The sequence below is a fragment of the Erithacus rubecula genome (genome assembly GCF_903797595.1).
Source record: "Erithacus rubecula genome assembly, chromosome: 4".
NCBI classification, from domain to species: Eukaryota; Metazoa; Chordata; class Aves; order Passeriformes; family Muscicapidae; genus Erithacus; species Erithacus rubecula.
Genome location: NC_136686.1, coordinates 7,014,995 through 7,030,896, shown reverse-complemented (window position 1 = coordinate 7,030,896; position 15,902 = coordinate 7,014,995). Strand labels below are relative to the sequence as shown.

The 15,902-nt window shown below is 42.1% G+C and overlaps 1 protein-coding gene across 2 annotated transcripts in view; it reads left to right on the top strand.

The window, feature by feature from the left end:
- Positions 1 to 4,311: 4,311 nt before the first annotated feature.
- Positions 4,312 to 15,902, top strand: part of SCUBE1 (signal peptide, CUB domain and EGF like domain containing 1) — a 179,564-nt gene continuing 167,973 nt past the window's right edge. Inside the window, exons 1-2 of one of the 2 annotated variants that reach the window (XM_079303780.1) lie at positions 4,312 to 4,585; positions 7,159 to 7,281. In XM_079303780.1, coding sequence (XP_079159906.1) covers positions 4,498 to 4,585; positions 7,159 to 7,281 — 211 coding nt within the window. In that variant the 5' untranslated portion in view covers positions 4,312 to 4,497. The remainder of the gene's footprint in view (positions 4,586 to 7,158; positions 7,282 to 15,902) is intronic. The other variant, XM_079303779.1, reaches the window with a different exon arrangement.

The window sequence follows — 15,902 nt, the reverse complement described above, 5'->3', positions numbered from 1 at the left end:
ACCAAACCATTTCAGAATGCCACCACCCACCTCCTTGTGAGCACAAGGCCACTTCTAAAACTATTTGGCAAGAGAGTTATCAAACAGGACTTTAAAAAGGATCCTTTTCAGCTCTGTGTTTCCACAGGTCCTTGTCATCCTCTCCCATGTGCTAAAGTATAATCCCAGACCAGGTAGTAGGTACAACCTTGTTTTGTCCATTCTCTCTTGCAGCTTTTAGAGGTGTCCCTTATTAATTTCAAGAGACACTGCTGTAACCAGTCTCCTGTATAATGAAGGTTATAAAGTTTTATTCAGCTCTTTATGCGTCAAGTCCCTTTTTGAGATGTAACATCCATCTTGGCAAAATATGCTTTTACTAGGAGTGTGTACCTCAAAAGGAGGATCTACTCTACTTTCCATGGTAGTGGTGGTGGTATTTTCCATCTCTTCATTAATGTTATCAACTTTCTCTCCCAGTAGTTGTAATTCAAGCAGGAGGGAAAAAAACCAAACATCTGTTACTCTTCCTAGTAACTCCTTCCTTTCCTGCCACTTTCTAGCTGTTAAAGCATTTTTCTGAATGGAAAACTGTTCATGAGACACTTAGGAGAAAAGAAGCTTATGGATTTGTAGATAGCAATGCTCAGTAAGGTGTTTTGAGCCTTATAAGCCTCATGATCCACTGTTTTAAAATAATTATAGGTTTAAGGAAATGCTTTTGCATGAGCCTTCATTCCTTTTGGCACCCTGGCAATGAAAGGGGAGGGACAGTTGGATGTAGCAGGTGACAAATTTTGGAGGAAAGTAACAGCACAAAGAGTAGCTGACATCAAGCATGAGCTGATGTCTCTCTTCAAAGTCTGGCACTGACTTATACCTTTTATTTCCCCCCCAGGATATCCAAATTTACCACTACTTCCACAAGGTTTCACACATTGTCTCACTGATGGAGAGTGAGATAAAACTGATTGTGATATCAGCACAGCTATGGAATAAATATCCTCCCCCAGAAAAAGAAAAAAATATTCTTGTTCTCTTTTTTGCTGCGTTTTCTTGTGCAAAACTTTCACTATGGATTATGGAGTACTTTTTTTGTTGTTGTTGTTTTTTAGTCCCATGTAGAAGAACAAATCATTGAATTACTTCAGCTGCATGCTGCTACTTGACTTCTGGGAAACTTACATGCTGTATTTTCCTGGAAAGAAGTAACACAGCATTGAGTATGTGGTACTGTGCATGTCTATTGCCTGTTATTTTCAAAAGCTTCCCCTAAGTACGTGTACAAATACAGAAGGGTCTATACTGCCTTGAAGAGTTGGGCTTACATTGTTCCTTTCTTCCTAATAGAAAGTACTTAAGTGAAGTTTGGAGATACATGGTTCAGGGTTCAAAGTGTAGGTGCTCCCAGCACAAATTCTAGCACACGGATTCCTTGTCCCCTGTCCAAGGGAGCCAGGTCTCTCTCAGTTCTTTGAAGTACAGTTCAGAAAAAGGGATGAAGCTAAAAGGGTCAGGGTTTAGATGCCTTGCTGGCCTCATGAAAGCCCTAAGACAAAATCAGTTTAGTGTGTAATCTTGAGAGGTGCTGTATTAATACAGTGAAAGACAGGCCCTGCTACAGTGAGCTGTAACTGCAAATGGACAAGAGGGACAGAAGGAAGGAAAACAACAGAAATAGAGAGGTAAAGCAATTGGTTCAAGTTTGCACAGGCTGTTGAGTGACTGCTGTGATTCCCAGCACTATCAATAGCTTGTGCTGACTCCTGAGGCCCTAGTATACATGTGTTCATAAATAGCACACCAGGAAACCAAATAATTCTGCAGATGCTATCCTGTCTTTTCAAAGCACTTTTGGAATGGTGCATATCTGTGGGAGAAGGTGTTCTGAAGGTGGGAGTACTGTTCTGCAGCCACCATTCTATTTATGCTCTTGCCTTATACACAGCTTTTCATGGATCTTCCATTCTGTAAAGAGATGCATCCTAATCAAACATACCTCTTCTATTATTAAGCATTATTATTATTTTATTGGGAAAGTCCCCAAAGCTTTAAGGGCATCAGTATGGAAGAATATTAGAAGCCAATTAACGTGATGCCCAAAGGTCTTTAGGCAAAGCAAAGCACTTTGGTAGAGAGCTGAAATACTGCAGGTGCTCCCCAGGCTGGGCTGGCTCCACCTGCTGCCTGGTGGATAGTTCTTGCTTATCCCTCTTACCCAGAGCAGGTTTACAGTCATGAATCTGCCTTTTACTGTCCACATTGGAAGAAGCTGCTTAGTCATTGCTTCCAATACTAAATTTTTCATAGAATCATTAGTGGAATTGAGGTAGAGATGATGTTAGAGTATTATAACCAAGCACATGAACATAATTACAGGTGGAAAAGGTGGAAATCCACAAGTATTCCTTTTCTAAAATGCGTCCCTAGCAAGGAGGACTCTGAAAAGACCCATCTGGAAATATTCAGCCAGGCATTGTAGATGATATTCTTTATTTTATGTGATAATCCTGACTTACAGTTCAGACACTCTTTTGATGAACACAGTACTTTTGTAATTCCTCATGTATTCTATCTGTCAGGATCTTGGTTTAAGGAAATACACAACAAGCTCTCTAGAAGATGCACACCTGATCTGAAACATCTTTAGCTTCCAGCTGTATGCCACCTTCAGAGTATATGAGAGCATAAATAGACAATGTGAGATTTGGATCAAGGGGACTTTCTTTCCTGAGTGTAGTTATACATAGTTATATATCTATAACTGTACAGGTGTTACAGACTGAAAATGTAAAGAGCCAGGCACAAGTGTGGTGATTTCTGTAACTCAACAGATGCAGCTAACATGACACACGGCAGAGAGCAGCTCACCAAGGCAGTGAAAGTATTTTGTTGCTTCAGCAAACTTCTTTATTGCACTGTGGCTTTTAAAAAGTTGAGATAGTTCGTTTTTCTGACAATTCTAGTGGATTCCTTCATGAAATATAAACTCCTTGGGTTATTTATCCCATGATAAATTTTAATATGATTCCATGAAATTTAATGAAAAGGCCAAGCGTGAAACACTTAAAAAGAAACAAATAGGGGAAAAAAAATTTAGCCTTAATTTTCAGCTAGGACAAAACTCCTTCTTCCCAAATGTTGGAAAGGAGGCGGTGCGGGTCGCGAGGTGGCGCTCCAAGGCTCCGTGTGTCCCTTGGGGGACTCCGGCACGGACGCGCCGTGGTGTATCCATGGAACACTGGGGCTTGGAATCCACCGCTGCACCTCAGCCGGGTCACACACACAGGAAAAAAAATAAATAAGCGTCCGGATTTAAAATAGCAATAGCCCTAACCCTAAGGGATTAAGGACGGGAATGCCTAAAGTAGAGGTGTAAACACGCGGAAAGCAAACAGCTTTGGCACGGTGCGGTAGTGGTTTAGTTTTATTGGAGGATAAGGACCGTGGTGTGGAGTTTTACTAAACACGCAGCTGCGCTGAGAAACTTTTCTTACATTTCCTTCCCATCTCTTCAAGCTTAATAGTGCTACTTTCTGGTCAAGTGTATTGTACTGACGTACGTGTATCTTTGGGAGGAACTTGTCAAAAAGAGGAATCTAAGGCTATGACAGGGTGTATTTATCTTCCAGACGACAAGTGGAACTCATACAGACAGATAGGCAGCCTCTCAGGGGAATTAGGAGTTGAAACAAAATAGCAAAGCATTTCAGCATTTCAACCTGTGAAAGAAACGTGTAAAGCCAAGAGAGATGGCACGGCTGTAACAAGGGATGTCTGGAGCTATTTCAGTCCTTTAAAGACAGTCTGAAAGGGTTTAGGGTCATGGAGCTTGCTTCCGAGGGGAGAAATGTCTCATGTTTGGGTTTAAAAGTATTTTCGCCTCTAAGGTGGCGGTGACAATGACACTCATATGTCTGCCTGCAGCGATTTTGGAGAGAGCATCTCGGCCGGGCCGGGCCAGGGCTGCAGGGATCACTTACGGAGGAGCAAACCTAGGGCTGGAAAGGCGCACTGGCGATTAAAAAAAAAAAAAAACAAAAAAAACCAAAAACAAACAAACAAAAAAAAAAAAGTTGTCTTTTAGCCTGAACCCGAGAAGGGGGAAGGATCCCTGGCCGCGGTTGCCAAGGAGATGGGCAGTGTCCGCCGGCCTGTCTGCCCTCACAGCCGCGGCATGGGGCTGTCCGTCTGTCCGTCCGTCTGTCCGTCCGTCCGGCCCCAACCGCGGGGGGGCGCAGCGCGGAGGGCGGCGATGCTGCAGCGCGGCAGCGAACCGAGCCGTGCCGGGACACCAGCATCGCCCGGACCCGGAGCGGCTCCGGCGGCCCAGCACCCCCGCCCCGGGGCGCAGGGGCGGCTCTGCCCCCGGCCCGCCCCGGCCGCGGCACCGCCCCCGCCGCGGGAGCCGCGGCGAATCAGCGGGGCGCTGTCAGGGCGTCAGCGCCGGCGGCTCCGCGCGGCCGGCCCCGAGCGCGTCCCTTATCGCGCACAGGCACCGCCGATCGCATCATTATCATGGGCACTGTTTGCTTTTCGCGGCGCTGCTGTTTGCTTTTCGCCCTCGCCTGGGCCGGCAGGTTGGCGGGAGGCAGCGGGGGCGCAGGTAAGAAGAGGGGGCTCCGCCTTGCCCCGGGGTGGCCCCGGGGTCCGTGTGTGTCCGCTCCGCTCTGCCCGCTGTAAGGTGCGCGGGGCGAGGTGGCTGCTCGCCGCTCGCAGCGCCGAGCGTGTTGTAAGTTGCGGTGGGGAGGCGTTTTCTCGAGTGCTTGACACGGCCGGAGCCGAGGGATTTCTGCCGGGAGAGATGGGGAAGAAAAAGTTACTTTCCTTGAGTGCCTGCGAGATAAGTCTGTGCTGAGCCCTGGAGACTCCGCAGAGCGAGCATTAGCTGGGATATCTGCACAGGTTTTCCCTGTCTGCGCATTAACCCAAAGACCTGGTGGTTTTAACAGCGGCGCTCGTATCAGGTTAATAGCTGTAATTATACTTTGTCTTTGCTTCGGTGTTTAAAAAAGACAAACCAAAAATCAAACCCCCCTCCCAGTCCTATCTGCTTTGGAATGTTGCAAGCCCAAAGTGATTTCTGAAAGAAATGTATGCGTGTTTTGAAGTTGTGCGAGGAGAAATCTTTTAAGGTAAAGTGCGAGCGGGGGGGGGGGGGGGGGGCAGGCGGGAGGGGGAGAGTGTTGAAAAAAATCCCAGTTTCTCGGATAGCGGAGTTTGAATGTAACAAAATAAACGAAGTCAGTTTAGAAGTTCTTAAAGTCCGAGTAATGCAATGTGAGATGTAGAGCAGAGCAGGGGCTCATACTTGGTTTTCCCCTTTCATTTGACTCATTGGCATTCACGCCTGACTCCCAGGCATCCTCTGGTTGCTGTGAAATGTCCCCCTTGGCTCAATGCAGTTTGAATTTTTGACGGCATTATAAAGAGTCCAGCTGTCACTTTTGCTGATCTTGATGGGAGATGGGTGCCGCTTTAATGACTCAAAAGTATGAACCAAAGCTTTAAGAAAACTCCCCAAAAACTTCTTTTCTCTTTGTGCTTGACTGGATCTGTGCCTGATCCGGACAACACCTAAGCTAATTCACTTAAATCATAGCTAGATCTGAACTGGCTCACTGGTGAAAATAAACGAATGGACAAGAAAGAAGGCAACAGATTACAGCAGCTCTGCCTAAATCCGGAAAATTACGATGTTCGGTATTCTGTTCCCCTCTTTCTTAGGGGGGGGAAAAAAAAAAAAAAAAAGGCAAAACCTCTGCAACAACAATACAGAAGAGTCCGGGCGGTTCTCTGGCAGGGATTGCAGAGGTGCCCCGCGGGGCCGCCCCGCTCTGCACCTCTCACAGAAGTTCTCTGCTGTGTGCCATGCTACAATGTCTGCTTATTCTCCGCTCTCTAAATAGCCCCCTCCTGTTCCCGGTGACTTTGAAGGATCCGTGTGTTATCACTGGAGATGGCTGAGTGAGCACTTCTGAAACAATTAGCGTTAGGATTTCAAGCTAACAATAAGAGCGGTTTTCACTTTAGTGCACCTTTTTGAGGACGTGTTAATGTAATTGGCATGAAACCGACTGCCGCTGCCTGTCGCCGGGTGCCCGCCCGCCTCCCTCCGCAGCATCCCCATCCCCTCGGTCCTTCCTGGCCCTAAAGCGGGGGCTGTGCTTTGGCAGCGCTGGGGTCCCTCTCCTCCTGCTCGTCCGCTTCCCTGCCGTGTGCTGCGGGAGCCGCAGGTGTGGCTGTGCGCGGTGAGGTGCTGGTACCGCGGGGCTGGTACCGCTCTGATGGCCCGGTCCGACCGGGGGCAGGACAGCTCAGGCAGGGCTCTGTGTGTTCCCAACACACCCCATCCCTGAATAGGTTGGAGTTGTTGGTTTTTTTCTCCCCCTCCATGCTCACTTCATTAACGTTCCCACGACTGCCAGGTCTCGACTCTGTCTCATCCTCCTCCCTCCCCATCCTCTTTGAGTCCGGGGGAGAGAACGAATGCCCGTCACTGCAATGTTTGCTTCCTACTCTGGAAACAAGAAAAGCGGTCTGAGTCTCCACTTGCAGAGTCAGACTTACCCACCACAACTGCTGGGACGGTTTTCCTCCTTAAATGAGTGTTAGTCCAAGTAGACGATGTTATTGCAGGTTGCTTTCCTCCACTCTACCTTACCGAGTTTCATATGGTCTTCCATTTATTTATTTTTTTGCTTCTCAGTAAAAAGTATTAATGTGGTTTCGCTGTTCAAATATTTCTTTTTTCCATTCCCCCGCCAGCACAGTTTATTTAAACTAGGGTCTATCTTTATAAATTAAGAAAAATCTCTGTATTAGAACATGCAAGTGGTCTCTTTTTTCTCCTCTTATAGGTAATTTAAGCATTCTCTTGTTTTACTAAGATGTGGGTCTCCAGTACCAAACTTAAACAGCAGAAGCTAATTTGTAGTGTTTAAGTTTTTCATTCCTGGTGCAGAAATGTGAGAGTGAGTCCCTCCACCTCCGTGGGGCAGTGCTTATAACTGACTTAAGGAAAATATCATATTGTCTGGATTAGTTATTTATCCTCAGATGTTCTCATTTCCAGCATGACACTGGGAAGGCAGGCAAAGGGGAGTATCAATGCTTGGTGTTTTGTGTCTCAGGTCTCCCTTCTTATCTGCCCCCTTGGGGTTGCTTCTGTGCTTCCAGATGTTGACGAGTGTGCAGAAGCCACAGATGACTGTCACATCGATGCAATTTGTCAAAACACACCAAAATCCTACAAATGCATCTGCAAGCCGGGCTACAAAGGGGAAGGGAAGCAGTGTGAAGGTAAGGACAGATCGATTCCTCGCCTGTCTCTTCTCCCCTCCCTTCTTTTATTTGTTTGCTCTTTAAAAGCTTTTGTAAATAGCTGAATTCCTGAAACGATTAATGCAGATTTACAGCTGCTTAACCTCAAATCTGGGTGTTTATTGGCAAGCATCCCCCTGCTGCTTTTGCTAATTGTCCTGCACCGAAAACGTTGTGCCTGCCAGCCTGCTCTTAAGAATAAAATAAAAATGGGATGAGAAGGGGTAGCACCAGCTTCTCCTGGGCACAGGTGGGCCCAGGGATGGCATGGCATAGGATGAGCCCCTGGGCAGCTCCCCAGCAGAGAATGGATGGAAAGGACTCACCATTGTTTTCCCCAGGCAAGTTACAGAAGGTGTTTTTCTACACCTACTCAGACAGGATGCTGGAGTTTGATTCTCTTTGACACTCTACATGTGTCATGGTCATGTATTTCTAATCCTTGGAACTTTATTTTAAAAGGAAACATTTCAGCATTATTGTGCTTATACAGACTTGAGAAAATTTACTTTACTTCTCTATGTCCTCACATCAGCCTTGTACTTGAAAAAGACCTAGCAGGTTGTATTAGACTCTGTGTAGGCTCGTATTTTGGATTTTATGCACCCCATCTTGTCTACTGAATCTCAGCAGAGATATTCTCTGATGAAAAGAAGAAATACTGTATTCACAGCAGAATGCCTTCCAAATAAAAGATGCAAGATTATTTTTTCCTACTTGTAGATGCTTAGTAGGTATAACGTTTTCCTCCCAAGTGTTCTTTCTAAGGCAGAACACACCTTTTTTTAAAAGTCTATAGACAAACCATTAAAAAGATTGAAGACCTAGAAGTTAATTTGGTCTACAAAAATCTGAAACCACATATTGTTCTCCATGGACCTCCAAAATGTTTGTTCAAGTGCCCTCAGAGAGCATTTTTGTGGTTGTCATAATTTTCTATCTTGGGCTTCAATTGACAGGGACAAATTCTGATTGTCCACCTTTAGGTGCTCTAGCATCTCTGAGCTGCTCTTCCTCTGGAAGCCAGATTTTCTTTCTTGCAAACAGGATAATCATTCAGCACCAGTTCTTTCTCTATCCATCCATCCCTTTCAGGGAAAGAGCTACAGAACTCTGAGAAAATGTACTCAAGGCCACAGCTGTGGAGGTTACAGCATTGGTACTTGTTGTATTGGTTTTCTACATTAAAAGTTTCCTTATGCTTTAACTATTTATATTTTAGTTGTTGAGCTCTGTTTAGTGGTAGACATGGCTTATATTCATGCTTATCTATTACACATATATCTCTTTGCCTGGTTTGTCTTGGCTCAGTCAAAGGACACCCAAAAATCCCAAACTCAGTAAGAAGTAAAAAATAAGATTGATCCTTGTGATGATGTGCAGAATAATGGAACATCTATGTTTGATATCAAACTAATATCTAATAGAATTTAGCATATGACTAGCCTGATAAGTAAACTGGGGCAGACTGCAGCACATTCTGCCTGGGTGTTCATTCAGCATTAGTTAGGTAATGCACATATTGTGCACATATTTGTGCAAACATGTCCAGTATATCAATATGTATTTGTTTACTCTTGTGTATTTATTTATAGTTTTTCTAAAAAATGGGATGCAGTAAATGTGGAGCCCAGCCACTTGTGCAGGATTTTGCTCAGGGTTTGCTGCTGTGAGCTGATGGGTGGGGAGAAATGCATATGACACAAATATTTCTTTAAGGACACATGGAGAACTCTAGCAGCAATTATATAGAAATGAAACATTTTCCTAACAGTCTCTTAAGTTTCTTCAGTAGGGAATTTCTTTCTGAACTTCAATTTTTCTCTCAAAATGTCTTTTGGCCTGCTTTTCTTCAGAGCTTATGAGGATTGAGGATGATTTTTCATTTCACAGATATTTTTCTTGGGTTTTTTTGGGTTGTTTTTTTTTCTGGCTAGCTTTTTTGCCTGAACCACTTGACCTGTTCATTTCCAGTTGTTTCTCTGGACAGGAGAGTTCCTCATTCTTGTGTCCTGTCTTCTGCTTCCCTGTATAGATTTCAGTTTACCTTTTTAATTTCTTTCATCAGGTATCTGTTATGCTTTGTAAAACCTCATGGTCAGCATTGCCATGATATTTTCCCATATCACATAATCTATCAATATCCCTTGAACACAAATTCTCCAGCTGGCATTTTCATAGGACAGAATAATGTGTCTAACCCAGACAATCTTTAAAAAACAATTCTCTATTTCTAGTCAATATACAAAATCCATTAATTTATAATTAATTCATTTGTTTGCCCTGGCCCACCTGCTATTATCTAAGAAATCTTCCCTATTGTGATTTTAGTCAGGATCTCAAATGCATTGGGCTGGATTCAGCAAGCATGTTATTTCATGATCCATTGGACTTTGTCCTTACGTTCTCAACATTGAATTCTGGCTTCCCCATGGGCTGATATTCAACAAAATTGTGTGAAAGCAATGGGAAATCCTGAAGGTTCAAAAGGATTCCAGGTCCTGGGGTTCCTAGTGTCTTGACAGAGCATTCTTTGCCTCCAGTGCAGTGTTGTGTGTTTGCAATTGTAGGATATTGTCATTGAATGTGTATAAAGGGGTTTAGCTCTCAAACCCAGTTGTTTGGAGTTTTTACCCCATACTACTTTCCTGACTACTCCAAACTCTCATGCCATTGATGGTTAAAATACTCTGTATAGTTGTTGGTTTATGTTTGCCTATGCCCATTTTATATCCAATTTGTGTTAAGTTTATTTTATAGGTTGATTTTTTTTCCTTAGCCTACTTTTTATCCTCAGTGGGACTGTAACTTCAGTGAGTTGCTCTAGCTGTTGGGTTTTTTTTTTCCCTTTTGGATTATACCTTACATGTATACATATACATGGCCCTTAAGACACATTTATTGGGACCTGTTGCTTCTGGACTATTAAACTCTGTGCTTTCCCATATTGACTGAAATTTTCCTCATGGAGCATTTTTTTCTACTGCCTTTCATAGTATTTTCAGACCTCTGCTTCAGTTGCTTTAACAATTGATCTCATACAGTTGTTAGAATGTTTCTTGAACTTTTTGTGTAGAAGAGAATTGTTGGCAACTTTCAGCCGGACTTTTTTCCTTTTTTTAATTCTCCTGTGAAGTTCCATAATGTTGCTGGTGGATTTCTTGCTGAGGGCAGCATCCACATTCCATGGCAAAGTGTCTTGGTAGAGTCTGCCCTGAGAATGTGACTTTCAGATTTCTGCTCATGTTGGAAATTTGTGCTACATCAGCAGCAGTTCTGCTTGACTGCTATGTGAATGGGATTGTGCAGTTTTAATGATTTAAGTTGATCATGTGTTCCTGTGTTTGCAGTCTTAATGTAAATGATCATTCTAGATAAATAGGCAGGTGATGGTGATAATCTGCAATGAGGGCCTTTATTCTTGATTACCCCAGTGGTAGCATCTCACTGGGTTTAAGTATGGGGCTATCTCAAAATAAGATAAATCATTCCTGCCTCAATCACAGGTATATTCAGTCTCTGCATGTGTCCATTTGGAAACACAGACCAATTGTCCCTTCTGATCAGTCATTATCTTCTTCATAATCTTCTGTTTTTATGGATTTTAAACAAATCTTAGCAATTGGAAAAATATCTCATCACTTTCATTTAAATAATAATGATTGACTCTCTAGGTTTACTTAACACTCCTCTTATTATTTTAATCTTGCTCACCTGTTTTATCTTTCGTTTTCTTATGAAGCTCATTCATGGTCTCACTGAGTTTTCATTTTATTATGGTTTTGAAGACCTGTTGTGTTCTTCTCATGCTTTTCAAAAGTGAATCCAAATATTGTGAGAGGGCTGCTCTGAATCAATCAACCTGGAAACACAGGACTTTCCAGACTTCTCATTTCCCAGCTCCCCATCCAGTATCTCATACTAGAGCCTCCTTTTGTCTGCAGAGATAAGTAAGTGAGGGGCTTCTGGATACCCTTTAAATGGAATAATGATCCCATTTCTTTTAAGAGCTCTGTGGTGTCCCATCAATCCACTCTCAGCAATTCTTTCTCAAGTGAGTCATCTTCATTAATGATATCCTGTGAGAGCTGGGACTCTCTTGGGTGTCCTTTGGCTTCTGAAACTCTTGATGCATTTTGGTGGCATCTTGATGCTTGCACTACTCTAGTGAGCTCACACTTGTTCAGTCTGTCTCTGCAGAGTAACAGTGGTGCCACTGAACAAGGCAGCTTAAGTGACTTCTTCCTGATTGATGATTCTTCCAATTGCAGTAGAAGGTGAATTAATACTTTCAAGGACTCCTTTGATCTCCCTGGATGAGGTCTGCAGTGGATATTAGGTGCTGAAGCTGCTGTGCTTCCTGAAAGAAAAGAAACCACTTTCAAGGAGAAAGGCAAAGCAAGAGGGAAATATTTTTCAATATCAAAAAAATAGCTACTCTAAAATAAATTGTTGCTTGTACAGATACTACTTTTCTACATGCAATATTAGTAGTAATCATATTGGCAATTGTTTTTAACTGACAGTTTCAGGGTGACTCCATTGTTTTACAGAGGCATTTTTCCACTTGACTGGTAATGCCACTATAAAATTTTTTTTATTGCATTTCCTTGTTTTTTGGCATTGCATTCTGCATTTGTCATCTGTATACATACATATGTAAACAGATTAATGGGAAATTCTATTTGATTACTCACCATAATGTACATGGTTGCAGGAAATAGTAAAAGGCATATGAGTTTAACCTGGCCACTTGTCCCAGAAATTATTACAGTTTTTAGAGGAAAAAAGGAATATACAAGTTTGGAGTTGATATGAAAATATGAGAAGGCATCAGAAAGATGAATAATTGGCAGATGGTGCTTGTGTCATGTTGAAGTCACCCTGCCCTAAGAATCATGTTCCAGGTGAGACCTGGTGCTCCAAAGGCTGTGCTGCTGAGTTTGTGAGGTTGGCTGGCAGCAGCTCATCTGAGCACAGAGCAACACTCTGCCACCTCCAAATTCCATGGGGATTTGTATTCCAGGGTCAAATCTTCCTTCCCAGTTTGATTCACATGGATTATGGCTTTACTCTGGGTGAGCTGCTGTGCTGATTTCACTGAAGGCAGCTTTCACAGTCAATCAGTACATGTTGTCAAAAAATGAAGGAGAGGGGATATAAACTAGCTTCTTTGATTTGAGCTGGTAACTGCTTTTTTTATTTTCTTTCTCTTTTTGGGTAACTTAATGCATTTTATTTGGTTCAGGCTGATAAAAGTGTTCCCAGTATTGAATCCTGATGCCTTCTGTATCTGTGCTTTTTTTCTTTCTCCTTTTTTGTTTTAATTGTCTGGTACTGTTTAACACTCAATTCTGACTTGCAAGTTTTCTAACTTGCACCAGGGGATGAATTTTCTTGGGGGATGGAGAAGTGGAGAAGTAGCAGCAAGTAAGCAAATACTCCTGAGAACATTCTATATTAAATCAGAATTTTATTACAGCCTAAGTGAATTAACAGCTTATGATAACTTTTTTCTTTTTCCTCCTTCATGCTGCTTTCTGTTCAGTGAATAGGGCTTTTGTTTTGGTCAGAGTTGAGTCTTGATTTTATTTATTTATTTATTCAAATTGCTTTAGTTTCCCAACTTTGTTCAGTAGTTCATCCACTAAAACCAGAATATCCCTTAGCTAAGCTGACATGCCCTGTTTAACTGCTCCCAGGGCCATCAGTCCCCATGTGTCACGAACCCTATTGTTTTCTCCTCTCCCTTTTCTTCCCTACCCTTGTCCTACCTCTCAGAGCTGCTTTTTGACAGCCCATAATGCTGCTTCAGTGAACAGCTCCCCCGGTGGTCCACTTTGGAAATCTTCCATTTTGACTTAGAAAAAGAACATTCACTCCAACTTTTTTTTTTTTTTTTTTCTCTCCAGAAATGCTTCTTGGATACAAATATCACTATATTTTGCATAGACAAATACCATCCCTTATGAAATATGGGCTTTATTCTTCTACAGCATTACATGAATGTCTCAATTTGGAAAAAAAGAGGGCTTTTTTTAAGGATACTTCTCTAAATAGTTGATAAGCTCCCTGTCTGCTGATGGTCTGTGGGTACTTTGGGAACTTATAAATATATATAAAATTTCACCAGCTTCAACAGTTGCTAAGCTGCAGAAGCCATGGTGGCCTCCTGGGGTGATGTAAACTTGGTATTTGGAAGGCACTTCCTTCCACCCAGATAGACAATGTGAATTAACTGCCAGGAAAATGATGCTGAAATGAAGGAGCATAAATAAAATGTACTAATCTCTATAGGTCTGCCCTCCTTTTGTCTTCATTCCTTTTACATCTGTCAGATACTATCCAGTTTTCCTTGTTTTCCCACCTGTCAGCTTTACTTCTGGTGCAGTCCCCTTTCCTTGCAGTCTTCATTATATTGTCTTGTGTATCTGTCACTCATCTGACTTTTAACCTTGTCATTTTCCTACTGCAAATCCCACTTCTCTTTTGTTCTTTTCTCATGTATTTTCAATTATTTCATTTAGCTTTCCTTCCCCTGTCCTCTCAGGGGCTTGCAGTTAGAGCAGCATTGTTCTGAGAGCCAGTGTCCCACAGTTCTAAGTGTCCCTTATTGGTGCTTTCTCTTGAGTTTCATCTTTAAGTCAAAACAACTTCTACCAGCTCTCAGATTTCCCCTTTTTCTTGCTTTTTCTCCTTTTTCTCCACCTCTTTCCTGGCCCCCATCAGCAGCTCAGAGCTCACCTGTCCCTCAGCACATTCCTGCTGTTTCCACCCCCTGCAGACCCACAGCTCTTCCTCATGTCTGGCTGGAAAAGCATCTTGGCTTTTTTTTTTATTTTATTTTTTTTAATGTGGGGCTATTCTGTGAAGAATATCACTGAAATAACATCCCCAAAGTGAAAGACAACACAAAGGAGTACAGCCTGGCCCTGTAACCATTTCTACACTGAAAGGTCAATGAACTGGGGTATAGAGGCTGAGACACAGGACAGGGAGAAAGTGGTGGTGGATAAGGTGAATAGATTCCCTCTCCTAGTTTTGTTTCTGGAGCCATTGTGGTATGAAACTACAGCAAAAAGTTGAAAAAAACACCTGCCAAGAAGGATACTTTGGAAGCTTTAGCTGCCTAAATTTCAGCAGATGTCTGTTGAGCTTTGAATTTATTATATCTTGAGGGAAGGGGCTAAGGAATTTTTGGATTTTTTTTTTTTTTTTTTTTTTTTTTTTGGTAAATTTTCGGCTGTAATTCGACCATCTTATTCTGTCCTGAGAAATCTCCTGACAGGTAACTCCCTGACACCTTATTTGAAATAAAATCTGAGACTATTAAATCTGTTCAAGCAGTTGAGGGAGATTTTTTTAAAACATAGCAAAGCAGTGATTTTGCCGTTAGAAAAAAAGCTAACTACCTGGGTTTTTTCCTTCATTTGCTTTTGTTTTAAATTTCAGCTGGGAAAAAAAAAAAAAAAAAAGAAAAAAAGACCTGCCTTAAAGCAGATACCTTGAAAGAAAAAATGTAGTTCATACATAAATATTTGGCAGACTTTTGACAAACTGAAGATAGGGTCTGACAGACCCCCTTGAAATTTTAAAATTGTTCTACACATTTAAGATTCTGAGAAAAAGGAATATCCTTACATTACAGTTGGAATAATTTTTTTGTTCAAGTGCCATGAATCACCAGAGTACTCAAGCATGTGCTTAATCTTGAGAAACTGTTACCTTTTAAAGTAATTCTGTTTAAGTGCTTTATTAAATTGAAGCTACTGCCTTATTTTATGTTACAGTGCTGCATCTCTGGAGCCTGTAGAAAGTCAGTTTTTCTTTCAGTGACCAAGGAATTAAAAAAGAGATCTGGATCATTTAAAAAGGATGTTGAGACATTGATCTTGCATGTGCTTTAGACCTAAACTTAGTGCAATCTTTTTGGTGCTGCAGGACCCATAAATATATCGAATTTAAGACCATGCTTTCACAGCTACTGACAATGTTTTACAGTGCAGCCATCAAAGAATCAGAAATATTAAATAAACAACTTTCAGTTTGTTCTTATTCTTACAATCAATTTCTTAAGCAGATGAGCTCTTATCTTAGAGAATATAAAAGCCAATTTTCATTTACTCTCTCAGGGTGAGGTTACTGAGCTTCATACTGTCATTCCCATGTCTTAATCTGCATGAACCACTGCCAGTCCTTACATCTAACATTGTGCTCAGAGAGCTTCAAAAATTTTACTGAGGGGAAAAAAAAAACCAAGAGCAATGCATAATACCAATGTGATTATTAATTCTGTTGGAGGGAATGGTGCTGCTGCAGAAGGTGCTTCAGAGGAGGGGAACCTCTGAAGAAATAGGTATTTATTGGACATATCATTGCTGAAAATACTATAGGATGTTACTGCTGTGCACTCTAGTTCTTGCTGTTGTGAGAGGGGACCTGCACTGGATTGAATTTGCTCTGATTTCATTGTCTGGAAGCAGAGGTCATGTTCAGAACTTTCAATCTCCCTGTTATAGGGGAAAAAGGGGTTGAAGGAAGTGGGGTATTTGCTTTGCTGAATAAGTAGAATAGGTAATGCACATCTAAATTGTTTGGCA